Consider the following 27436-nt stretch of genomic DNA (forward strand, 5'->3'; position numbering starts at 1 on the left):
TGTCATTTTGAATAAAGTGTTTTAACTTAGAACAAGCTTAACAAGTAAAAGTCTGTGAAAGGGGAGAAAATAGTAGATTAGGAGTGTAATTTAGATGAAAATTAAATGGTTTTAATACATTGTGATTTTTGTTCCCTTGCTTACTTTCCTTCTCCCCCCACCGCCCCCTTTTGACTGTTTACTAGGAATGAGTTGCATAAAGAAAGAATGCCTTTTTTATTGGTTCAGGGGAAGAATTCAGGAATAGCAGAGGGAAGAGAATCACTGAGCTAATGCCTTTCACGCAATCCAGAGGCTACTTAAAAAGCTGGAATTCTTTTTTTCAGCTCTGACAGTAGCTGCTTATACTGAGTCTGGTAACTATTTCACAAGCTTTGATCTTGCTAGTATGTTACTCTAGCGAGCAAGGGGGAAACAGACTTAATAAGGCAGAAGAATTCAGTCCTACCTGATACTGTTGATGTTAACTGGTGTTCAGGGGTCATCCCTGATATCTAGAGCTTGCAGTTAGCAAAGAAATGGCAGAGTGAAACTGCTGCTGGAAACAAAATGATGAAAGAGGTAACTACCTTGAAAAACTGCCTTGTAATTTGCAAAGAATGAAAACATTTGCCTGTACTGGGGAAAAATGTTCACTAGTCCTGAAGAACAAGACCTGCTACTTTGAAGGAAGTTCTAACCAGCATTTAGTCAGCTAAAGTTAAATTTCAGGTCTGCTATTACGGGATGATATGGTTGTCATTTCTCTGTTCATCATCTTGTGCAGTAAAATGCATTTATATAATATAGAGAAGCGTGTAAAATCTAATTCTTCATGGCAGTTTGCTGTCTGATAGGTTTGTGGTTTTCACCTGAAGCTGACTTTTCTTAAGGTTTCACATGGTTCAGACTGTGAAATTCAAACTTTTGTCTCATTTCAAGACAACTTATTTAGTCAAAATTAGATGATCACTTAAGTGTTTTAATTCTGAGCTCTGAATTGTTTAACCCTATTTATGTTTTGCTTGTGTAATTCCTTTGTATTGTTTTTGTTTTCACACTCATCAGTAATCTGTTGTTTGTCCAGATGCCTGCGCTGCACATACAGGTGTGGTTTTTACTGAAGTGGTGGTTTCTGTCCCAGCAGTCCCTCCTGCCTGGGATTCCCCCAGTCCTCTGGTTATTTACTCAGTAGCCCTGTGTCTGTACCATCTTGATGCTTGTCACCTGATGTAGTCAGGGAGCTAAGAGCTGCAATTAAAGTTTTTGTGGGCAACCTGTGGATCTTCAGGTGTATGTGCTGCGCAGATACCTCTAGTGGGAGTAGTAGGAAGCCATTCTGTGGGGTGACTGACTTTGTTTCCCCAGGCTGCTGCTTGGGATAGCGCTGCAGTAGCAGGAGCGTTTAAGCAGTTATGCCTGCAGAATCCCAGGGAGGTTGGTATTACCTGTGCTGTGTAGATGGGAACTGAGACCATGAGGCACTCATAAGAGAACTGATTTCTTGGTGGTTATGTGGAAGCCTTGTCTGACTGTCTTTCAAATGTGACAAAGTTCTTGAGAGACTCTGTAAAAAGGAAGAATTACTTAATATTTGTTTGAAGTTCTTGGGGGGATTTGTGTTATGTTCCTAAGCAAACTTCTTGATTTATTTTCCTGTCCTTATTCTTCTTTCCAACTGCTGTTGATAATTCGTCAGTACCTTAGCATGAATGAGATGCATTTTTTTACATTTTTTAATGTTCTGGTGACACCTAAAGACCATGTGCCTGAGTAGGACTCTTTGTTGTTGCCCGGTATAGGAATATGATACATAATAGAGACATATGCTACAAGTCTGACTGATAACCAGTGTGTGAAGAAGACAAATTTATAGGAAAAAAAAATCCACATTATTTACATCAGTGCTTTATATGGAAAAACTCATGTTGAAATCTGATGAATACTCTCAAACTGAAATGTCACAAGAACAGCTCTTGGAACAAATAGGTAGAATTAGTAATAAATTGCCAATAGGAAGTGGAGTTCACAATATCTCTGAAGGAACACAGAGCTGTTCAACTTCTAAATCTGGTGTGTTACTATCTTAATGATTGCTTTATTTACAACAAGAGTAGGTGGTAGTTTGTGTGATGCAGTTTTTTAAAAGGACTCCAGGAGAGGCCCAGCAACTGCATGGTTCTTGATAAGTCATGGGTGAAAGTTGTCAAGGTGATAAACAGTTGGGTTGGTTTTTTTTTTTTGTTTCAGAAATCTTGACAGAGCTCTAACCAAAGGTTTTTATAGCATGCTTTTTCCACGAGAGGTCTTATTGTCGATTAATAAGTAGCTAGGGAAGAAAGAAAAGTGTCCAGCCAATGGCATAAAATGTCTGCTTTCGTAACAGGAGGTGGTTATTGAGAGGTACAAATGAAGGATGCAAAGTAAATGTTCATAAAAAGCTGCATGGTAACTTCATTCAATGTAGTTTTCCCGTTGACTAAAACTATTTAGTCAGTCTGTCCTTTCTGTTATCTGGTGCCAAACTTAACCTCCTGAAGCCCTCTGTGGGCATAACTACAGCATGTTTTGATCCCATGGCAAGGAAAGCAGTGTGGTTGCGCAAGTCCCAGGCTGAAGGTATCAGTGTTCAGCAGTTTACAAGCTCTTCAAATAGAGCGTGGGAGCAGAAGGACTTGTGATATCAAGGCAAGCTGCTGCCAAACCTCAGTTTGTTTGCAGACTATGTGTTGGTGTTTCAGAAAGTTTCCAAAGAATTTTAAAATAAGAAAGTCAGTTATGATTTTAACTAGTAATAACCACTGCCTGTCTTCTCAGGATCATTGAAGTTCTAGATCAGTTAAGCTGGGTGCAGAGCCATGGCATAAGTGTGGTTTACTGCTGGAGGGAACACTTCCCATCGTTGTCACTCCCCTTTGAGTCTCCCAAAGCTGTGTCCTTGCTGCTGCCTTCATGTATGCACAAGCCAAACTGATTGTCCTGGTTTAAACCCAGTCAGACAGCTTGTTCACTCACTTCCCCCCCTTCTTGCCCTCCCCCTACTCCCGGAGGGACGGAGAGGAGAATCGAAAACAATGCAACTCCCACGGGTTGAGATAAGAACAGGTTAGTAACTAAGGTATAACACAGATCACTACTGCTACCACCAATGATAATAATGATAAAGGAAATAACAAGGGAAGAGCATACAACACCTCGCCACCAGCCGACCAATAACTCGACCCCCAGGCCCGACCAAGCACCGACCGATACCTCCTCCAACCCTGCAGTCCCCCAGCCCTTCCGGCTAACTCCCAGTTACACCCTGGGCATGACGTGCTGTGGTATGGAATACCTCTTTGGTCAGTTTGGGTCAGGTGTCCTGTCTCTCCTTCCTCCCGGCTTCCCCTCCTCCCTGGCAGAGCATGAGGCTCACAAAGTCCTTGGCCAAACCAAAACATCGCTATCAGCTCTGTTCCCAGGCCAAAAGTCAAAACACTGCAGTGCACCAGCTACCAAGAGGGAGAAACATGACTGCTACTGCTGAACCCAGGACACTGATGAGTCTCAAGACTACTCTAGGAGGAAAGCAGAGAGCTGGTGTTCAGGTGTCCAGGTTGCCTCATGTGGTGCACTGTCCCAGGAGTGCCAGTGTTAGGGTAAGGGGAGGGCTGGAACTACCTCTTTCAGCATGAGCCTGTGTATGGGTCATCTAAGTGATTGTGGAAATATTGCCCATAGACTGCAGAGGAATATTCCTGCAGTAGTGCTTTTATTTTTTTAACTTCTTCACAATTTTCCACAAGAGTGTGGCTTACTGAAATCAGTTTAGAACTGTGTGATTTGTGTGTGTGCTAGGTGAGTCTAGGGTAGAAGTTAGGGGCTTTAAGCACATCGTTGACAACCAGGAAAGAGATTTTTGGCTTCATGGTACTGTTATGTGAAGAAGACAAGCTGAGCACTTTGTAGCAATTTGAACCCCAAACTCAGCGTTACCAATTATAAGGAAAATAATAGTGTCCAAAATAGCAGACATTTTATACAAATAAATCAATGGCACATCTACCTCTTAACTGCTGCGTGCAGCATTTTGCTTCTTTCCTCCTTCAGAAAGGACATGGGAGAAGTGTAGAACACGCAGGAAAGACAAAGGAAATCAGTTTTGGAAGGGTTTAGATGTGAGGCTTTGTTTTTTGGACTGGGGGGGATGAGGGAAGGATGACAAATGGAAGTGTGTAGAGTAATTGGGAGCATCAATAGAAACAAGCAGTTGGCAATGCAGAGCAGAAGTAGCTGTGTCTCCGTATGTCATGCAGCGGAGCTGTGTGAAACTCGGGTTGTGTCCTGCAGAATGTTTTTGATTCCAGCAGTTTACCTGGGCTCCAAATAAAACCAGAGGGTTTTTTTTTTATTTCTGGCTTTGAAAGTTCTTGGGCCACGAATGGTTGAAGACTGTAAGAGAACTGTGAGGAATTGCTGCTGCATGCTTGCTCTGTTCGTACTCTCTTCCCTGGGCATCTGCTGTTGTCAGGAAAGGGGTACTGGACAGGGTGGAGCTTTGATCAGACCTGGTGTGCCATTTCCTATCTTTCTGCTCCTTTGATTGCCCAGTTAGAGCAGTGAAGGGTTGGCAGGTCATGCTACAGGTGGGGTGGAGAAGATATTCAGAGCAGCCCTGCAGAGAAGGACTTGAGGGTGTTGGTCAGAAACTTAACATGAGCCAGCTTCAGTGTGTGCTTAGCCCAGAAAGCAACCGTATCCTGGGTTGCTTCCAAAGGAGCGTGACCAGCAGGTTGAAGGAAGTGATCCTGCCCCTCTACTCTGCTCTTGTGAGACCTCACCTGGAGCACTGTGTGCAGTTCTGGTGTCCTCAACATAAAAAGGACATAGAACTGTTGGAAGAAGTCCAGAGGAGGCCACGAGGATGATCAGGGGACTGGAGCACCTCCCATATGAAGAAAGGCTGAGAAAGTTGGGGCTGCTCAGGTAGGAGAAGAGAAGGCTGCGTGGAGACCTCATAGCAGCCTTCCAGTCTCTGAAGGGGGTCCTGTAAGGATGCTGGGGAGGGACTCTTCATTAGGGACTGTAGTGATAGGACAAGGGGTAATGGGTTAAAACTGAAACAGGGGAAGTTTAGATTGGATAAAAGGGGGAAGTTCTTTACTGTAAGGGTGGTGAAGCACTGGAGTGAGTTGCCCAAAGAAGTGGTGAATGCTCCATTCCTGGCAGTGTTCAAGGCCACATTTGATGGAGTCTTGGGTGACATGGTCTATTGTGTGGTGTCCCTGCCCATGGCAGGGGGGTTGGAACTAGGTGGTCTTAAGGTCATTTCCAACCCTAACTATTCTATGATTCTATGTTCTTCATGTAGTGAGGTGTCAACTTGAATCAGTTGAGGACTGCTTTTATAGGAGATTGAGACCACTTCTGATATGACTCTTCAGAACAGAAACATGAACTTAATCAGATGTTGTATGGATTCATAGAATTTGAAAGGGAGTTGTATCCTGCCTTATTGCAGCTTGAAGACTAAAGACTCCATGTAACTAAAGGCTTCTCCATGTATGTGTAGATATGATTCTGTGTAAAGATCTTGTCACTTTACAAACATTACAAGCTGCTTGAAAAGAACATGACTGACGCAAAGAAAGACCTTATTTATGGCATGTTCAAATTCTTTTCTGGAGCTGGATTTCATACTTCTCTGTGGCCATTTCTGTGATGCTTGTTAGTGCAACATCTGAATGCATAGTAAGCATTCATATCGCAGTAGTGTGAGGAAGAACTGCAAGTTCACATGGGGAGCGAGGCAAGGCTAGGGATTAATGTGTTCAGTAATATTGATCCTACATGTCAGCATTTTGGGGCAGTTTCCTTATACAGAAAGAGCATCTCTACTCTTCTGTTTTCAAAATGGAATGCTCTGTGTTTCTGTAAATTCAGACTTTTTAGGTATGAAGATAGGGTACTGGAATATGAGCATGGAAACATGGTTTGACTGAAGAGACTTAGTGTTAAATGCATGAATTCTGTAGGAGGCCATATTTATAATCCAGACCTATAGAGCTGCATTCAGCTGTCTTATGGCAAGGCCGCCTTTACTCACTGGATGTGCATCTCTGCTTTTCTGCTGCAGACAAGTTCCCTGCTACCTCGGTATGCTTCCCAGTCTGTTCTGTGGTGTCATGCAAGCCAGTTAGTGCAGCATCTGAATGTACTTCTTTCTCTGATATGGCAGTGCTTGAAATACATGACATACTGTCACTGGGAAGATGGTGACCTAGACAAAACCTGTAACAACTGCCATGGCAACATTTTACAAGTTGATGTGACATTACCTGTTATCAGAATGGCTTAGTTATATTCACAATGTAGTGTGGGTGGAAGGAGTCTGTAGACGGGTTTGCACAGCCTGATCTCCCAGGAAGCAGAAAGTCAGCTTTGGTGAGATTAAACTAAAAGTTCAGCTGTTGAACATGATTCTGAAGTTTGGCTTTTATTTGAGAAAAATTCTCCTCATGAGGTTTACTCAGAAGGATAAATTGTTCTCTGGGTCAAACGATTCCATCAGTATTCCTTCTGGCAAAGTGAAACTACTTAAAGTTCACTTAGAAGACCCTTTTCTTGCACTCTTTCATACCAGTGCCACCAGATGGTAATGCAACAGGCTTGTTTTTTTTTCAGAAAGGATTGTTCTGTTTGGTGTGTAATACGGATGGTGTGAACTTGATTGATTGATCTTCAAAAGAAGATTCTCTGAAATACCCACACAGTTAGGACTGTTCTTCCATCTGCTTTTTCTGATCATTTCCTTTAAGAAGGAAGTATATGGCACAAGTTTGCAGGTTATTTGGAGCACTTCTATGAAATGTTGTGCAAGTTCTTAAATGCATTGCTTTTTGTAAAGGATTTCTGTCCTAAGTTGTCATGATTTTAGTATCAACTCACTTTGAAGTCTGTCTTTTCTGGAAAGAGGCAGATGATGGGAATATGGGAGCATACCTTGCAGAGTGTTATTTCTGCCAGTTTCAGTCATGCAATATTCAACCTGACAGCGCAAAGCATTGCAATTCCTGTTTCTAATATTCTGGAAAAGCAAATTCGAGGTACAGTGAATTCCTCTGGGTTTCAAGTTTACTTTTAAGTAAGTAAACTTTAAGTCTGCATTTTCTTAAATCTTTTATGTATATAATTTTAGGGTACGAAAGAAAAAAAATGTGCCAAAATATGAGACCATTATGAAGCCTTCAGGTGCAGTACAAGGTTTACAGATCTCTTTCTTCTCCTAGAGGATGCCAGCCCCCATCAGACTGCGGGAGTTGATCCGGACCATCCGGACAGCAAGAACCCAGGCAGAAGAGCGTGAGATGATCCAAAAAGAATGTGCTGCTATCCGGTCATCCTTCCGAGAGGAAGATAACACATACCGATGCAGAAATGTGGCAAAGCTGCTGTACATGCACATGCTGGGATACCCTGCACATTTTGGACAGGTAGGTCAGAGTTCCGTGCTTGCTGTGCTATATACGTATGTCAGTCTGTTTTGTGTGTCTTGGGCACGTTGACTTGTTTAGAGTATTCCCAGCTGCAGTTTTGCTGTCTGCTCTTTGGGATGTTCTGATGTCTGTCTTCATATATATTCTGATCCTACATTGATTAATTTTGACTTTTAGTGAGGTCTGCTGTTTGGAGATTTATGTATTTTGTTATGAAACTTAGGGTTAGCCAGCTTCTGCCATAGTGTCTGCTCCTAGCCACCCATGTTTCTGTGGAACAGTAGTTTTTGAACCACAGTCCAGTGCACATGGATATTTTTAGATGGGTTCAAAACAGCACTTTGTGTGAGGACATCTTTCTCTGATAGAAAATACCAGATGCTTCAAAGACAGTTCTATACCCTTTTCTTCCTATAGCCGTCTATTCTAGGTAGGTTAAGAGCTGGTCTGTTCCCAGCAATAGGGAATTGGTGTTCCTTAGCCCATCCCAGTGAGGTAACTTGGAGAATGCTTGTATGAGTTCTCCATCTCTTGTCTTATTTTTGGCACACTGATTTTGGCACAGATTATGGAAAAGGGAGATAAGATGAGAGTTCTCGATCTGCAAGGTGTTCTTCAGGTTGAGCTTTCCTTAGTCTTTGGTGTATAGTATGTTTTGCTTGGAAGTCAGTAAGTGTTCTGTTAGCAATAATCTAACCTAGGCCTTCCATAAAGCTAAAGTCAGATTGTTGTATTCCTTAAAGTAGCTTTGTCTTGGGAGGCTGTCCATTCAGGATTGGATTTATCAATCCTGGCATTTTACTAAGATAGTAAACTCAATCCACCAATACCAAATTCCAAATAGTCTTGGTGTTAGGGAGTGTGTCTGGGCTGCGCTGTTGCATATAAAGTGCATAATCTTCTACCTCATTGGATTATTCGCTCAGGATAATGACTAATTGAGTAAGAGCAAGTGAATTTGTGTATTATCCTGTTGTTAACACCTCATGTAGCCAGGATTCCTGGTCAAAGAGAGAAACTTCCTGTCACAAAAGAGAAGTCAAAGTATGTAATATCTGCAACAAGAATGAGCAGTATTTACAGATAAGTGTTATCTAGAATTTCTGCATTTAACCAATGTTAGGAATGTGTTTAAATTTTATTGGGATTATTTTGCTTGAGTGTTTAATCCTGTATATGGAAGATTAGACCAGTTTCTGCTTTGGTCAGTAATGGTAAATTACCTCTTCACTCACTGGAAGAGAATAAACCAGACTATTCACTATCTGTTATTGCCAGTGTGGCTACATCTCAAACAGAAGCATCAGTGCTAACTATTTTGGGAACAGACTACGTCATTTGATGGCCTTGTTCTCATGTAGTTTATCAGGTGCACTTTCAGGAAGGTATAGAGCCCAAGGCTGAGATGAGATTTTAACAAGTATTCTTAAAGTAAGTTCAACACCTCTGTATGTCCTCAATGCTTATGTCTGGAAGGATTCTTTCAAAGTGCTAATTTGTGTAGATGGAGTATAATTTGCATGAGTTGAGGATTTGCTGAAGATGCTTGCAATTCCAGCAGTGGAGTGTTGGAGACAGTTCAACACTGTAGACAGGAGGTTTCTGAGAGGGACAGGATAAATACACAGCAAATTTGTTTTGGTAGAAAACAGGAGAGGGCCACATGCTTTGTAAGACAGCCTCTCTTAAAGGTGTAAGCAGAACTGACTTCAGCTAAGACTGTGGATAATACAACCAGTAATAAAAGAGAATTTAGAGAAGGTGTTAGCATTAGTGAGTGGTTGATCTACTTCTTTCCATGTCAGGGATCCTCAGCTTTGATCCAGGGTTATGTTGTACAAAAATAGGAGCATGGGCCCTGCATTTAACCAGTGCATGCTGAAGTGCACTGGATGGCAAGCTCTCTTGAGCATGTGCAACGGCCATTTTTACAAGCTTAGAATTGTCAAGCAGTCTGGGCAAATCGTGAAATAACTTTATTAGTGTTGTCATTATTTCTGCTTGCAAAAAAAAATCCACTTGGAAGAGTGGCTGTGTCAGTAAAATCTTAGGTAAGCTGTAGTCTGGCTATATCCAGCTTTACTAGTGTATCTGTTACAGTACCGATGTAGCAGATTTTAATTGTTCCCTTGAATGAAACGGGTATAATGGTATCAAGATTTCTTCCACTAATTAGGTGTAGTGAGAGCTTCAGCTGATAATGTTTCTCATGTTTCATGCACAGTATCATTGTGCATGAAGCTAGTTTGCATGTATTTGTACACAAGTGAAACAAGAACTCACCAGCCTTTCATGTGGTAAATGTCAATTATATCTTTCAAATTCAAAAGTACCAGAAATACATCTTACAGTATCTGTTGCAGTCATTAGTTTCCTTCTGCTTTTTCTTAAGACATTTGTCTTCTGCCTTTGGCTCTTTCATTGTAGCTTAGGTGTCATCAATTCTACACTGTATTTTTGCAGAGGATTGTGTAAGAAAGTGTCTTGTAAATGAGGGTCAGAGGTGAGTTATTCTCTCACAAAAAGGTAACTTTAAGGTAATTTTCCACTGGAAGGATAGAAGGTCAATATCTGGTGTTCTCTACCTTTTCCCTGGTTGATCTTGCCCATTGTTGAAACTCAGTCATGCATGTGGATGACTGATATTATTCACAAATGTTTCTTTATTCTGTATTTCCAGCTACCTCAAACTAAACTCTCAAGTATTTTTAGTGTTGGTTTTTCTTGTTGTGTTTTTCTTTGTTTTTAACCTATTTGTCACCTTGCTCTAGCTGACATAGTGACATGGTGACTAGCTGACATAGTAACAACTTCTTGAATAGTTGAGTTGTATGTTCTGATGCCACTTAGCTGTGAGCTGTCAGTGGCTAGGCCATAGCATTTATGTTCTCTGGCATTTCAGTTTCTTTACCAGTATCATGTACAACTTTACCTTCCTGATCTGTGTGTGCTTCTTGCATCTACCCTGTGTCTGTTGCCCTATTCAAGCTTCCTTAGGGAAGGGACCATGAAAAGCCTGTATTTCTGCCTGTACATGCCCCTGTACTTCCTTTACAATGATCTGCTGCAAGCTCTGTGTGACTCCTCCTTCAGCCTACTGTGTACACTGCCTTGCAGCTCCAGCTAATTTGTAAAACAGACTTGCAGGGTATGTTTGTGAGGCATAGAGCTCTTACCAGCTTCGAGAAGCCATTTCTGCTACTTCCTGTCTAGAAAGTAGTTATTGATTATACTCAGTTTTCTGTTAGAGAAAAACATTTTAGTGTGTAGTAATGTGGTTAATTTCTTTTTGCAGTAAGAAATTGTTAAATTGAAAAATGGGTTACCTATTAAATTTTTAATCAGCTGAGTGCAAGTAGCAACTATGCATGTTATCTTAGGGATCTCCTTCATGCCGTTGAACATAGTTGACATTTCTACATTGTTAAAGGGAAGCTTGTGGTGGCTACAGTGCATATGGTTTTAGTCAGACTTCAGGGGTTGAAGTAGAGATTACAGAGCAGTGCAAAAACTTAGCTATCGCTTACTGTATTCTGGTTTACCTGGCTAGCAAGTTAGTTACAGATTATAACAAGCAAAATCTGATTTTAGTATCATAGAATCCCAGCCTGGTTTGTGTGGAAAGGGACCTTAAAGCTCATCCAGTTCCAGCCCCTGCCACGGGCAGGGACCCCTTCCGCTAGAGCAGCTTGCTCCAAGCCCTGTGCAACCTGGCCTTGAACACTGCCAGGGATGGGGCAGCCACAGCTTCTCTGGGCACCCTGTGCCAGCGCCTCAGCACCCTCACAGGGAAGAACTTCCTAATATCTACTCTAAATCTACCCTCTTTTTACCTCTTAAAGCCATTACTCCTTGTCCTATCACTACATGCCCGTGTTCAACAACTTAGAGAGCACTGATCCTCTCTCTCATAGGTAGATGAACCTATTTAAGCCCAGTTCAGAAATTTCCAGTGCAGATCAAACATGATGCATAATAGAGATTTCCAGATCTTTACTTTTTTAATGATGGATTTCTTGTTTCTGTAAATTTGCTATCTTTTACTTTTGTGGTCAGACATAAACCCACATACCTGGTACATCTGAGGTCAGTCATGGAAGGCCAACAGTGTTTAGCTACTTCAGGATGCAGGAGCTGCTAATCACTTTCCTGCTGGCTTCCTAGGAGCTTTGGGTCATTTAACTTCTCTTTGTTTTCCACATTACCAAAATGGGAATAAAATATACTTTTAAAAATGCATTCTGACACCTAAATGAGTACACATCAAAATTCAAACTGTTTCTTCTCTACCTAAGTAGTAGTTTAAGCTAATTCTGTCTTTTTGTTTTTTCTTCTTTTTTTTTTTCCTTTTGTTTTTTTCCAGTTGGAGTGCCTCAAGCTCATTGCCTCTCAGAAATTCACAGACAAGCGCATTGGGTACTTAGGTGCCATGTTGCTGCTGGATGAGAGACAGGATGTCCATCTTCTTATGACCAATTGCATCAAGAAGTAAGGGTACCACCTCTCTCTCCATCAACACATGCTTTGAGGTTTCAGGATCTGAAAGCACACTTCTAACAATGATATTTTGACTACTTTAGGTATTTTCCCCTGTGTTAAAAAAATGGTATTTTCAATTTGGTATATGCTGTTGACCATACAAGACTGTTCCAGTGTTGTATTGTGTTGGATGATCCTGTCTAGCTTCCTTAGAGGGAAGAGAGTATAAAATTGCATTGGTCCTCAAGAGATGTGTGTGGCAAACAGCACTTCATGGAACAACAGTTGCAGAATGGTAGTGTGTGTTTCTGGAGGCTATGTTAAGATAAATAAAATCAGGAAAAGTAAATGACCACAGTAAACTGCTGGGCCAGTGCAGGAGACCTCTAAGTGTCGCAAAGAACTTTCTTCCATTTCTGTAAATTAGTTATCTCCCAGCATGCAGTAGGAAGGAGCCAGGAGAGCATAATGCAGCATCGGTAAAAGTCCATGCACCTTCTAAATATGATTGAATCAGGATGTTCTTAAAACTTTGTGGTCTGGACTCACCATCATATGCCACAAAGTCATATATATTGCTGCATCCGTGTTGGCCTGGTTTGTTTACTTGGCTTCTGCTGATGACTTCTGAAGAGTTGTTTGACTTTAAGGATCAAGGCGCTGTGTCCTGCTTTCTTTTTAAGGTTGGCCTAATGATCCTGATGGATAGTTTTCCTTGGAAGCAAGGATGGCAGCTTGGAATTTGGTGTCTGCTTGGCATCGTGCTAAAATCAGAGAAGAGAAGATGGGACATAACTTCTTTTTTTTACTCTTTTTTTCTCTCAGCAGAATGCTGTTTAACTGAGACTGTTTTACATTATAGTTTAGTAGATGATCAGTTCATTTCCCTTTTCAAGATGGATGGTAGGAAGGGTGGAATAACTGGGTTCTAGTTGATTTATCCAGAGGCTTGGTTGGTTAGTGTGGTGTCTGTTTTTATTGTTATTTACTTTTAGAACATAAGCTTCCCAGATATTAGCAAGTGAAGTACTGATCTTCAGTTGGGCTGCAGCCTTAAAGTGCTTGGAAAGAAACTTGAGAAAACTGCAGGCCTGAGGATCTGCTAACTTTGGACTTGTTGTCCAGGAGAGAAGAGACATTTAAATTTTTCATTGAAATGAAAAAGATTCAAGGATTTTTCATTGAAATGTCATACCTGTAAGGCTTTTCCATTGCAGCCAGGCTGTTAGGTTAAGACTTCTCTTGATTATTTATTTTAAAATGAATTTGTGTGGTAAGTGTTTAGAGTTTGAACTGGAAATGGGTCAGACTGAAGCTGAGCAAAATGGGTGGGCAGCTTCCCACCACCTTAGTGGGTTGTTTATTCCTTTCTTCTTTGGCTTCTGCATCTACCACTTTGTCTTGCTTTTATCTAGACATGAAAGCATTTGATTTATGGCATTATCTTTCATTATTTAGAACAAGACCTAGATTTTTGGTAGAAAAAAGTAAGCACACACTTGCTATACACACACACAGCTTTATATAGCTGCCAAAAATCTGTTAAAGGAAGGAAACAACCAACCCATTTAGTGGCATGTACTGTCTGTACTTTTGCCTGCATGTTGCCATAACTGCTTGGTGTTACAACCAGAATACTTTCTCTGGCTTTTCTGCATGCTGTGAGCATTTGGTTACATAGCACTCACTTTCCCAGCTCTCCCATCATGTAGTCCGCAGCTCCCCTTGCTCCCAAACCAGGAATCATACTTCTTACTTTCTTCAGCACTGATCCTGGATACTGTGGCAACAAAAATACCAAATAGTCAGATGGAAAAGTAATACAGAAATCAGTTTGAAAGGCTGTTGGGATTGCCATGTGAAAGCTGTATTGTCTTGTACTTGGTCTGACACTGGTAGCCGGCCTTAAGAATGGCACCTACAGTTAGGTGGTTTAACTTCTCATTGACTGCTTTGCAACTTTCTTAGGCATAGGAACGTATAGGATTGCTAAACAGGATTCCTGCATGGATTATTTTCAAGGTGTGCGAGTGGTGGGCTTTGTAATTATCCTCAGGACAGAGGATATTTTTACATAGATTTTTCTACACTGTTTAGTTCTAAATGCAGAAGCTAAAGCCTGTCCTAGAGCATATTTAAACTGAACAACCCACAGAGTCACTGCAGGACTGTACCTCATGTTAGGTTCTTTTCTGCATACAAATTCCAAACTACAGCATTTTATCTTGAGAAGTTTTAACAGAATTGTGGGGTCTTTCTTCTTCTTGGCTCAATCCCTAGGTACCCACCTGATGGTTTTAACTAAGTATTTTATCTTTGTAACTGGGGTTTCTAAGTAGAAGTATTAGTAAACCCTGAGGCACATGCACTCAAAGTTGCTGTTGCTCTGCGTCCCTGCCCATGGCAGGGGGTTGGAACTAGATGATCTTAAGGTCCTTTTCCAACCCTAACTATTCTGTGATTCTATGCTCTCAAATAGCTGAGCACCTGGAGAGTTATCCTGCACCAGGTGTGTGGCTAGTTAGATGACTGCAGATACAGATGCCTTTTCCTGTGTGTTCAGGTTCTCTGCGCATGCTTACTGGCTTTTTCCATTTCTTTTTCTTTCCCTTTACAGTGACCTTAATCACAGCACGCAATATGTGCAGGGGCTGGCACTCTGCACTCTTGGCTGCATGGGCTCCTCAGAAATGTGCAGAGACCTTGCAGGAGAGGTGGAAAAGCTCCTCAAAACGTCAAACTCCTATCTTAGGAAGAAGGTACTTCAAGGAACTTTTGAATACTTTGTTATGGATTAAAACTCAAGGTTGATCAGATGCCTTGCTAATATCTGGAACAGTAGGAGGCTTGGAACATGCTGGCTGAGTATTTTCCCAGTGTGAAAGACAGATAGAGGTCAAAACTTCTTGTCTGTAGCCAGAAGGTGTGACAGTCTCTAAAAGACAAGCCTCCAACAGGTGAGGCAGTTGTTTCTATTTTGACAGTCTCCAGCAGTAATATACAAGAGAGGTTAAGGGTTTAAAACAAGCAAGCAACTTTAAGTTGTCTTGTTTCCGTAGCAAGCATGCCATAGCATCTGCAAAATGTAATCACCCTTGTTCTCTTACATTTATTTAATTGTCATTTTTAGGGGGGGTGAGAGTCAGTAGGATTTAGGAAGAGATGTGTTGTTACTTCTTTGTCTAGAGCTGGACCTAGAGAGAGATTGGAGAAAAAGCAGTGCTAGGAGATATTGCTGTATTCTGGGAAGAGGCCTTCAGTGCACTTGATTATCAAGCAGCAGCAAAGAACAGTGTCTCCTGTTGCTTCTGTACCCTAAAAGAAATAGGCAATTTTTTTGCATCATTCTTTGTTTTTCACAGGACACACCACCTGTGAGAGGAATTATTGTTATTTTGTGGGGAAGGAGGTGATATTCAGAGGAAAAAAAGAGCCATCATTTGACATAAATTTAATTGGCTGCTTCCAATACATTATGCCCTCCCTAGCAACAGGAAGACAGACTGAAATAGTCTTAAAAGGTAGAACTGCTTTGCAGTTATTACCACTTCTGAAGTGAATAATGTAAAAATGAGCTATTGCTAGTGGGTGTATTACTTTGTAGCTCAGTGCCTTTTTTCTTTTTTTTTTTTTTTTCCCTCCCCACCTTCTCACTTGTAGTTTTACTGAACTCTGTGATGCTATTTTGTATCTCATGTGGTAGAAAGTTGGGAAAATGTACCATAAATTTTCCAGGCCTTTGCATATTATGAAATCTCTGATAGCTCCCACTGTGCTGGATGTTCTCAAAGCATGTATCGTTGTCATTATGGTATGTACTAACAGAGATGTCTTTCCTATACAGGCAGCATTGTGTGCTGTTCATGTCATTAGAAAGGTGCCTGAACTCATGGAGATGTTCCTGCCAGCCACCAAAAACTTGCTGAATGAGAAGAACCACGGTAATACCCGGGACTCTACTTAGCCAGGTTATGCCATCCTTTACAGGATGGTGCACTACCTGTATGTTTTGTTGGGAAGGAACTTTTGAGGTGTATTTGTGTGATTTGTTTCTTCCTGTTTCTGTGCAGTGAAAGCAAATGTCTTTCAGGAAGAAGGGGTGTGTATGGCTCTACTAGTCAGCAGGTGTTTTGCATGGCAAAGGTGACAAAAGAAACTCTTTCACTCAAATGTTTTTTGATAAACTTCAGAATAGGCAGAATGGGAAAGATTGTAATTTTTTTTTTTTTTCTTAATCCAGTATTCCATCTAAACAGACTCTAAAGAGCGTTGTTTAGAGTTGGGGTTTTATATGTGTGTCCTGTTACCATAGGACTGTCGGATTCTCTGACATCATTTTAGTGGGCATTCCCAGGACTGAGATACCTTTATGACTGTCAGGAAAGAGTCTTTCTTCGGTGCTGTTTTCCATCAGAACTACCTCAGAAAACAGATTCTCACTTCAGTGTTACTTTGTGAGATTACTCTGTTTTAATGCATTTTCTTGCATAAGTGCTTCTAGAAGATCGTTTAAGAGAAATTCTAATACTAACACCTTGACTAATTTGCATCAAGCCTAGTGCTCACTTCCCAGAGTCTTACTCCTGTGGCACATCTGCAATGAGCATGTTACGTGGGTGTACAGTAGATGTTTACAGTGCTGAAAACCCATTACAGGGAGAAGTTCTGTCTCAAGACAAGGTAGTTGTAAATGCCAGTAGTACTAAGGGGCAGTGCATGTGGGATATAGTGTGTATGGTGCATCTAGTTTACCTTAATTTAAAATGTGATGATCAGAACGTTTAGAGTATGCACTGCTTCACATAGGCAGTGGTCTGTAAGACTCTGTCAGTAAGTAATGCCTACATGATCCATCTTGGCAGCATGAGATAGTCTGTCTTTGTCTTAATGCAATGCTAAAAAGCTTAGAGCTGTTCTGTTCCCCCTGTTCCCTCTTTAAATATGAGAATGCAGAAAGTTGAGTCTAGGTTCACCTGCATTCAAGAACCAGATCATCCTTTCTGCTTTCCTCATCCTTAAAAATCAACGTCTCCTTTCCATTAGTCTTACCCATGGGCTTTGTGTTGAGCTTTCTGTAAAACAGAACATCTATGAAACTCTTTTAGCAGCCTTTTGGAAGATCTTGGTGGTAAGTAAGCAACGTCAGTGTTTAAGAAAGCTGGATGTAAGCTTTATAGATAGATGCGTATTTCAAAACAAATTTTGGATAGAACCTGTAGGAGGTCAGAAAGCTGCATAGCTTGTGGAATATAAATGTTGTCATCTCTGTAGAAAATGTTGCTTATTAAGGAAGCTTCTGCTCTCTTTCTGAGTCAGGAGCTCTCCAGTACAGACTTAACAGCTGCAGAAAATTAATAACTGAAAAAGGTAGCATCTGGGGGAGATTGCTGTGTTGCAGCTCAATACGGATGTACAATGATGCTCATTGTTAAGTTTCTCACACGCTATCCAGCACTGATACCTAGTTAAGAGGGTTCTAAATGCTGTGCCTTTTCTAGCTGCTTTCAGAGCCCCTTAGCCGGGGTTTTGCTATGGCAGGGCACACAGCAGCTGGCTGCCAGTGCGCATGCACTGGTGTGACCACGCAGCTCCTGGAGTCTTTCTCTAGAGTTCTGAGACCTTCTGAGGTCACATCAGGTCAGTGCCCAAATCAGAAGAGAAAAATCAGGAACTGTGAGGAACCCAACACCTACAATGCAATTAACGTGTCTGTTGTCCTTGTAGAGTTCTGTGTGTGTATAGAATATAGAAGGGTTTGGGTTGGAAGAACCTTAAAAATCATCTAGTCAAACTGTGTCTGTTACCATCTGACTGTATATTTACGTCAGTTTATGCAGACAAAGTTCCAGTCGTCTCCTCCTTTGACTTTTAATTGCAGCTCTAAGACATGAGCACACTGCTGTCCGCTTTCCCTTGGCCACAGCAGCGAGCACAAATATATTGGGGTAGATCCGTTGAATTCAAGAATGATATTTTTTTTTTATGATTTCGTGTTGTTTCCTTATGATCTTTGTAATATGCCTGGAGCCAATGAAATGATGTTAAATGGAGATACTTTTTTCATTTTTTCCCTTTACCTTTAGGTGTTCTTCACACATCAGTTGTCCTCCTCACAGAGATGTGTGAGAGAAGCCCAGACATGCTTGCACACTTTAGAAAGGTAAGTGTGAACTGATAATAGTGCAAAGTTAATATTAATAGGTTTGTTTGTGAATGGCTGAGGATTTGGGGGGGGGGGGGGGGTGTGGCTTAGTTTGTTGAGGTTTTGTGTTGTATTTTGTTTTGGGGGTTTTTTGGGTTTTTTATAATGTGTCCTCTTAGTTTCTCTACCAAAAGCAATGTGTATGTCTTTTAATGAAATATTTGTGGTGAGAAGTCTGCTTGTTATCAAAATTAAAAGAGTCGCTATGTTTGAGAATTTTGTAAGTATCTAGCCCTAATCCCCTTCAGTAAGTTGGGTAAGTTACAGAACATCAGTCTTAAGATTGTGCAAAATGAAACTCATCTGAAAGTTAGGTATAAAATGTCCTCTTTATTCCCTTAGGGTTTTTTCCACTCTTTGTAGCTAAATGCATAGTGACATTGGCATCACAAATGTATTAAACGTAAAGAGGCAAAGATGAAAAACTGAGGTTTGTACTGGCACCTCAGTATCTTAACCACAGCCACATATTTTTATAAACTTGGGTCAAAAATACCACTGGAACTTCTAGCTGTATAGATAACTCGCCTTTGGTGCATGTTTTGTTGCATTATCTATCATTTTAACTTAAGGGTTTGAGAGTCAATGTCACTTCCTCTGGTTAGGAATGTTTGCTTCTCCTCCCCACCCCCGAGCTTCCTCATGCTGTTTGTTATAGTTTGCTGTGCAGTATTACTGCTGTATGAAACACTACCAATAGAAGGACATCTGAAAATTGCACTGATTAGAATTCTGACTTCTTGGAAGAAGGAGAAGTTGAGCAAAGCTGGTAGAACAGAACTGGCTGTTTGCTCCTCTGAAAAGTATTAAAGGTGCTTATGTACTCTTCTTCCATGGCTTGTCTGTACCACTAGGAATCTCAAGCAGTGCATCCTTTGGTGCATCTTAGCATTTTGGCATGCATCTTCCCTTGCCCTGGTTGCATACATGAAAGCAGGAATGGAAGTGGGACTAGGGTCATCTTTAAGGTAGCCATCCCTGCTACTAATTGCTCAGTTGAGGTGATAGTGATGGGAAAAGAGAAAAGAGCTGAGCCCACAAAATTTAGGTACGAGGTACATTCTTCTCTAGCTACCCTGTGTAGTTGTTTATGCTGTGAATGGTATACATGAATTTCTCCCTAATGCCTGCTTCATCTGTTTTGTCCCTTTTGTCTATTTGGAATCCTGCTGTGTGTTAGAATGAAAAGGTAAGAGTTAATTCTTCTAGATGGTGCATGCTTGCATTAAATCTGTAGACGCTTGTCACTTGTGAAGCAGTACCTCTTAATGCCACATCTGTGATTGGTGCCACATGCTTAGATTGATTCTACTTGTGTAATGCTTTTTTGTGCTGGTCTTGTCTTGTCACTAAACCTCTATGCCCATGGCAGCCCTGAATCTCAGTTGTGGTCTTCTCCAGACATGATTCTGCTTTCCTCAAGCTCACTTTCATTTGAGGAATACTTTTGGAAATTTTTTTCTGCCTAAGCCAACTGTAGCCCTGGTTTTCTTTCTTGTCAAAAACAGGGCTTTGTGTTTTGCCTGAACCTTGAGTGCTTCCCAAAAGGGAGCAGGAGAGACTTGGCTACCTGTAAGTGGGCTTGCTGTGCTGCAAGGAGCTATTAAGTACAGCTGCACTGCTGATGTGTTTCATGGTTGAATTTGACAACAGAAGATTGGGGGCGGAGTGACCCTCAATCAATATCTGTAGCTCTAATGATTCTCTTTGTTCTGTCCTCAGTCCTGATAACTCTTGCATATTAGAAGGCAAAGAAAATGTTAATCAGGGTTCCAGGAATGCTCCTGCAGGTCACTCCATTTGTCTTGGGAAAATATGTTGCTGCACCTTTTGGTTTCCTCTTTAAGGCAGATGATAAAAAATTCATGGTTCCTTTTTGTTTGCTTTGTGAAATGCCTGTTTTTAGAGGGGTATGTATTTCCTGAACAGTGAAGGTAGGAATAAAAAGAGATGATTTGGGAACTCTACTGGTTTTCGTATTGCACTGTACCTCAAATGTACAGGAATTCAGCCCAGAGAACATTGCCTGTTTGGTATGTCCACCTGCAGCTGTTGTGCTCTTTAAGTCACACTGTCCTTTTGGCACTTTCTGCTACTGTCTGTCCTGAACCTGGAGCACCTTCGTGATTTGATGTTGTCAGAAGTGACACTTTACTACAAGCAATCTCTAATCTGGTAACAATTAGAGTGAGTGCAATTCCTGCCTTGTAGGCAGACATGAATGCAGAAGCAGCCCATCTCAAGGGTGGGAAAGTCTGTGAAGTCTTAAAGATAAATCATTGAGAAGAGTTTTGTAGAGAACACTTTGCTAAACTCTTGCCATACGTGAGTTGAGAGAATAATGCTGTCCTGGTGCTAGCCATGATTCAGGAAGGGAAAATACAGTTAATGCAACCACCATAACACTTCTGTCTAGTTTGTCACATCATCTCCAGACAGTGTCTAGATTATTTTAATGATACCAGCAGAGAGGGATGGAAGAAACTTCCTATGAAAAGAATAAAGCTTATAAAGATCTGCATCTCTACGTCATCCACCAGGAGTGATTTTTCTCTTACAGCTTAATGAAAATGAGTCCAATTTCTGATTTTCAGCCTTAAGATTTTCCATTGGATGTGTTGAAAATTATCTTCCACTTCATGCCTAAGACTGTTTTGTTACTCACAGCTGTATTACGTTTTTTTGAGATAAATAGTAAATATATTACAGCTTGTCTGCTTTAATAATTGGCTTATTTGCTGTGTTCTGCCCTAAACTGATTAGTTGCTTGGCATGTGTGAGATACTATGGAGAAATGCTAGATGCTTGCAGCCCAGAAAGCCAACCGTATCCTGGGCTGCATCAAAAGGAGCATGACCAGCAGCAGGAAGGAGGTGATCCTGCCCCTCTGCTCTGCTCTCGTGAGACCTCACCTGGAGCATTGTGTGCAGTTCTGGTGTCCTCAACATAGAAAGGACATGGAACTGTTGGAACAAGTCCAGAGGAGGCCACGAGGATGATGAGGGACTGGAGCACCTCCTGTATGAAGACAGGCTGAGAGAGTTGGGGCTGTTCAGCCTGGAGAAGAGAAGGCTGCTTGGAGACCTCATAGCAGCCTTCCAGTATCTGAAGGGGGCCTGTAGGGATGCTGGGGAGGGACTCTTCATTAGGGACTGTAGTGATAGGACAAGGGATAATGGGTTAAAACTGAAACAGGGGAAGTTTAGATTGGATCTAAGGAGGAAATGCTTTCCTGTTAGGGTGGTGAGGCGCTGGAATAGATTGCCCAGGGAGGCTGTGAATGCTCCATCCCTGGCAGTGTTCAAGGCCAGGCTGGATGAGGCCTTGGGTGACATGATTTAGCATGAGGTGTCCCTGCCAATGGCATGGGGGTTGGAACTAGGTGATCTTAAGGTCTTTTCCCACCCTAAGTATTCTATGATTCTATGCATCCAAGATGAAGGGAATTGGACCAAACATTTGGAAATAGGTAGAATTTCTTCAAAGCTATGTACAAGTCTTGAAAGATAACCTACTCCCATGGGTAGGTGTCTACTGGGAGACCATAGACATCAACATCTGAGTAATCTGAACTGCTTTTGAAAGTATTGTTTAGCCTGCACAGTTGGAAAGAAACCTTAAAATATGAACAGTGTAAGTTGATACGATTTTGTGCTCCCAGATCTGGTGTAGTAGCAGTGCTGCCATCAGTTTCTCTGTTGCTATGCAGAACCCTTCTAACAACAGCGAGGCAAAGGGCTTGGTCATTTTAGTATTGCTGCTCTTGCCAAGAAGTTTGTGATGAAGAGAACAGACCCTGGAACTACTTGCGCAGTCTGACAGTAGAGCCCTGGGGGAAGGCTGGAGGGAAATCCATTCTCTGTCCTGTTTGGAAGCTCTTAGAGAGGGAGCAGATCATAAAGCTTTTCTTTCTAGAAGCTAAGCTGAATGGAGTGTCAAACTTGAAGGAGTTGTTAATAATGTAGTCATAACAGTACAGTACTTGAAAAGATCAAGACACTTGGCTGTGCCTGATGCTTCCATGGAGATGCATGCAAAGAATTAGTCAGGAGCTAATGTAAAGCCCTGAGGCAAAGTCCTGGAATTATACCATTTTTATAGTCCCAGCACATCCCCTTTTTATGCAGAGGGGAATTCAAGTTGGTATTTCCTCTCATGTCTCAACTGCCAGGCTCTGGTAGATTTAGCTCTTTAAAGATGCAACATGGTGCTCAGGACCCAGCTTAACTGTTTCTCATTGTGCTCTAGCTGAGCTGTAGGTATTTGTGTAACATCAGCTTTAGGTACGCAGGTTGAACTTTGTGGAGAAATCCATAGACTGACTTATTTCAAATACAATATTTGTTCTTGGACCGGTGCTTAAAAGCTGGGGTGAGGGAAGGAACTACACCCTAATAGGACAACTCTCTTCTTCACAGCTTGTTCCCCAATTAGTTCGTATTCTGAAGAACCTTATCATGTCTGGATATTCACCAGAGCATGATGTGTCTGGGATCAGTGACCCCTTTTTGCAGGTAAGAACTGATACAAACTGATTTAATTCCAGCGCTGTTTTGAGTCTTAGCTGTCATGAGGTGAGTACCTCAGAGCAGCTGTGTTGATTTTAAGATTTTTTTGTGTCTTTGTTAGAGCTGATTGTGCAGATGCTCTTCATTTACCTTAGTGAAAGGCACCTGCTTTAGTTTGAACAGCAGTTGTAGTGCCTTATCATATTATGCGAAGTTGTGACGAGGGGGAAGCAGTAACGTGTTGGTCATGCAAGTGTGTGCCCTAGTGGGTAGCAGAGGTACTCTTAAACAGTTCTGGCTACTGGGAAGAAAATGAGCACAGCATAAGCCTGTTCTTGTTGGTAAAGGTCTTGGTAAGGATAAGCATTTTGCTTAGGAATGGAAATTAGCAGCTTGTTCTGCTTCTTTCCTACTCCTCAGAAAATGTGCTGGGCATTTCATGGCCCTGAGGTAAAACGCTACCATCCAGTGAGCTTTGCTTTGCTTTATTTTGTCAAACAGGTACGAATCCTGCGGTTACTAAGAATTCTGGGACGAAATGATGATGATTCTAGTGAAGCAATGAATGATATACTTGCACAGGTGAGGTCTGAAAGGTCGATGAGCAGTTTAAACTTTCTCTTCTGGTTTCTTAGTACTTTGGATTCAGCAGCGCTGGTGAGGATACAGCGACTTGGTGTGCTGTGTGGAATTTTGCTGTAAGAGACACATGTTACTAGATGTGATACTTGTTTGCTAGTGATTGGTTAGTTTTACCTCATGCTTTTCCAAACTGCGGGCAGGAGATCTTCTTTGGATGGGTTGGAGTCCCTGATTTTGTTTCTTTTCTCCAGGTTGCCACCAATACAGAAACAAGTAAAAATGTGGGTAATGCCATTCTCTATGAAACTGTGCTGACGATAATGGACATAAAATCTGAGAGTGGGCTGCGGGTAAGTTGTCTTTGCTATGCCCCTGCCCTCCCCAGGTTGTATTAGAGTAATTTTTGTGGAGGACATGACGCAAAGTTGTTTCACCCAGACATAGCTCTGCAGTTGGCTCTAGATAAGACTGTAGCCGCTTCAGAAAGTGGTATTTGTTTTTTGTTGGGTTTTTAAATTTTTTTTAATAACAAAAGATAGCAAAACTTCCTGCAGACTGTGATCCCTTGAGAGCAAGAGAGAGCTTGTGCTGTGTTTTCTTAGTTTTTCTTCTGCTGAGGCAGCCTCTAGAGTTCTTCGTTATGCTTTTGGCCAAAAACTGCAGTAGTAACTTGGACACATTGCCTTTAAGATCATCTTGAAAGCAGAGATGACCAGAAGCTTTTTTCGATCACTGACCTTCCCTCACTCTCTCTGTAGGTGTTAGCCATTAACATCCTGGGCCGTTTCTTACTGAACAATGACAAAAACATTAGGTAAGTTGCATGAGGTGTGTTTTGGCAACACCCAGTTTAAAATGCATGAGAAGCAAATATGTAAAGATTGTGCTGCAGTAGAGCTTTGCTGTAGACCTCTTCAGGAAGTACTGTTGTTGGGGTTAGTATGACTGTCTAGCTTTCTTCTCTCTTGGTGCATTATATTACCTGTGCAAATCTTCACTGTGGACCTGCCTTTAAGTTGATTAGTCTGTGTGTATGATATACCATCTCTGGGTATTTTGATTGCAAATCCTGTTATAGGTAGAAGACTCCAGCCATGGGAGTTGCGATTCACGCTAGTTTGAGTGTATGATCTGCAGAGGTCTAATCTTTAATTGCCTTGATTTTTCAAAATCTTGGTGAAGACAGAACAACTGACATAAGCCCAGCAGCTGGGATGGGTGCTTGTCCAGCATCAGGGTGTTGTTGTGCTCATCACAGTTTAGGTGGTTACTCACCTTTGAAGATAGGCCAGGCAGTCCCCTGGGAGGTTTGTTACCGAGTGCAAGAACCCTGTTGTGTTGCAAAACAGGACTGAGTTCTGGGGGTGTGAGTGTGCATAGAAATTCTTACTGTCAAACTGTTCATTCCTATATGTCCTTATCTCAGATATGTAGCTTTGACATCATTGTTGAAAACTGTGCAGACAGACCATAATGCAGTACAGCGGCATAGAAGCACTATTGTTGACTGCCTGAAGGATCTGGATGTCTCCATTAAAAGGTAATTGAAATATCACTGACATTGTCTCTCAAGTTGACAGTGTTTGGAAAGTGAACAGGACATAGGGGAGAGAAAATTACAGTAATCTTGGGGAACTGTGAGCGAGACTGGTATTAATGCACTTTATGGCTCATACTTCAAGGAAGGTAATGAGGATGTGCAGGCACCTTCTTTGGGAGGCTGCTTTTACATTTTGGGCATCTAAGACTGGACAAATAAAAAACCTTTCTGTTTGCCTGAATTTTTCCAAAATGGAGTCTCAGTGAAGATGAGATTGTGTGCTCAGAAGATGGAAAGTCTCGATGAAGTATGACCCTAATCAAAGCTACTGTGACATGCTCCATATTGCTGCTCAGCCGGGCAAACAAATAGTGCCGTGTTGTCTTGAAGCAGTGCTAAGCCATCCAAATAATGTATTCTAGGTGAAATTTGATTAGGCAGTGGTAGAATTCAGAGTTGCTAGTTCAAATAATTTGCTTACAAACCACGTCTTGTTATGTATTCATGATGTTCATTTATCACTTAAATAGCAGTATGTTGCTGCTGCTCTGGGCAGTGGGAGAGCTTGCAGCCTGACTTCAAACTAGAGGAAAACATTTTTTCTGCTACTCAGTTTAAACTTCTTTGTCTTTTTCTCATTAGTCCAGTTATGTTCCTTTTCTTATAATAGTAACTTTCTCCTGTTTCCATCAGGTGCTCAGAGATACTCTTGAGTGTTTTGATCTCACTTCTTCCCAATGTAGGTGGAATGCTGCTCATCTAAATTGAGTTTTTCAGCTGTCAGTTGCTTGCTCTTTCTGTCAGAATCCTCTCACTCATAGTTGTCCTTTCTGTAAATAGATGGTGTCGTGGTTTAAACCCAGTCAGGTAGCTTGTTCACTCACTCCCAGTGAGTGGTGCCGAGCTGACAACAATCGAGGTCCGTGTCCGTCTCCCCCCCCGCACCGGGGCTCTCCCCTTCCCCGCTCCCGGAGGAACGGGGAGGAGGATCGAGAGAGTGCAACTCCTACGGGTTGAGACAAAAACAGTCCATCAACAAATCACCACCGCTACTATCAGCTAAAACAATGATAAGGGAAGATAACAAGGGAAGAGAATACGATACCACCGGCCAAGAAAACGAGTTCCACCCCAAAGCCCCTGTCCTTCCGGGTAACTCCCAGTTACCCCTCACCCCGGGCATGACGTGCTGTGGTATGGAATACCTCCCCGGCTAGCCCGGGTCAGGCGCCCCGTCTCTGCTTCCTCACAGCCTCCCCTCCTCCCTGGCAGAGCATGAGCCTCACAAAGTCCTTGGCCAAACCAAAATATCCTTGTTATCAGCTCTGTTCCCGAGCTGAAAGTCAAAACACTGCACTGCACCAGTTAACACAAAGGAAAAACATGACTGCTACTGCGGAACGCAGGACATTATCCACCCCTTATTCCATACCATTCACGTCGTGCTCAGATCCCACATTTTCAATACACCATCGCTCTCCCACATATATATACATCCATATACATACAGACCAAGAGGAAAAAATCGTTTTCTTAGTGCATGGACCAATCCCTATAATGCTGCCGAGTCCATTCGATCCATGATGTTCAAAGTTCATTCTCTGTTGGGATGATGGCTGGAGGGAAGTCAGGGCCAGTCGCTGGTGACCTGGAGACATCTAGTTGATGGGCTATAAAAGCATTACACAGCAGGCAACAGCATACAATTGAGTTCACTGGCTGTTTTCCCCTAAAATCAAATCCCCTTGAGGTATACATCGGACTTCCCCATCTTCCCGCATTACCCACCAAGTATATCCAGGTCCCTGAGCAAAAGCAATCCCACGAATGGGTTTGCCTTTACCAGAAGCAGGAATTACCCAGACTGTCTTCCCCAGCAAATTCTTCATATGCACCACGGGAACTTTGTCCCCCTCTACAATATGTAAAAGTTCTGACTGGGCTGGGCCAGCCCTGTTGGCAGATCCTCTGGTGTTGACCAACCAGGTGGCCTTTGGTAAGTGTGTATCCCAATGCTTGAAAGTTCCCCCACCCATTGCTCTCAGTGTAGTTTTTAACAGCCCATTGTACCGTTCGATTTTCCCAGAGGCTGGTGCATGGTAGGGGATGTGATATACCCACTCAATGCCATGCTCTTTGGCCCAAATATCTATAAGGTTATTCCGGAAATGAGTCCCATTGTCTGACTCAATTCTCTCTGGGGTGCCGTGTCGCCACAAAATCTGTTTCTCAAGGCCCAGGATGGTGTTCTGGGCAGTGGCATGGGGCACAGCGTATGTTTCCAGCCACCCGGTGGTTGCTTCCACCATGGTAAGCACATGGCGCTTGCCTTGGCGGGTTGGTGGCAGTGTGATATAGTCAATCTGCCAGGCCTCCCCATATTTATACTTCAACCATCGTCCTCCATACCAAAGAGGCTTTAACCGCTTGGCTTGTTTAATTGCAGCACATGTTTCACACTCATGAATAACCTGGGCAATAGTGTCCATTGTTAAGTCCACCCCTCGATCACGGGCCCATCTATATGTTGCATCTCTGCCCTGATGGCCTGAAGTGTCATGGGCCCACCGGGCCAAAAATAATTCACCTTTATGTTGCCAATCTAAGTCCATCTGAGCCACTTCAATCTTAGCCGCTTTATCCACTTGTTGGTTGTTCTGGTGTTCCTCAG

At 42.1% G+C, this 27436-nt stretch overlaps 1 protein-coding gene across 2 annotated transcripts in view; it reads left to right on the forward strand.

Annotated features, from left to right (window-relative positions):
* AP1G1 (adaptor related protein complex 1 subunit gamma 1) overlaps positions 1-27436 on the forward strand; it is a 54519-nt gene that overhangs the window by 5935 nt on the left and 21148 nt on the right. For both annotated transcript variants that reach the window (XM_062613071.1, XM_062613072.1), the window contains exons 2-11: positions 7248-7451; positions 11818-11942; positions 14551-14692; positions 15778-15874; positions 18017-18093; positions 22554-22649; positions 23145-23225; positions 23477-23575; positions 23984-24039; positions 24652-24765. In XM_062613071.1, the coding sequence (XP_062469055.1) occupies positions 7251-7451; positions 11818-11942; positions 14551-14692; positions 15778-15874; positions 18017-18093; positions 22554-22649; positions 23145-23225; positions 23477-23575; positions 23984-24039; positions 24652-24765 (1088 nt within the window). In that variant the 5' untranslated portion in view covers positions 7248-7250. The remainder of the gene's footprint in view (positions 1-7247; positions 7452-11817; positions 11943-14550; positions 14693-15777; positions 15875-18016; positions 18094-22553; positions 22650-23144; positions 23226-23476; positions 23576-23983; positions 24040-24651; positions 24766-27436) is intronic.

The sequence above is a fragment of the Pezoporus occidentalis genome, unplaced genomic scaffold (assembly GCF_034315485.1).
Source record: "Pezoporus occidentalis ecotype Australia unplaced genomic scaffold, CSIRO_AGI_Poc_V1 ctg163, whole genome shotgun sequence".
NCBI classification, from domain to species: domain Eukaryota; kingdom Metazoa; phylum Chordata; class Aves; order Psittaciformes; family Psittacidae; genus Pezoporus; species Pezoporus occidentalis.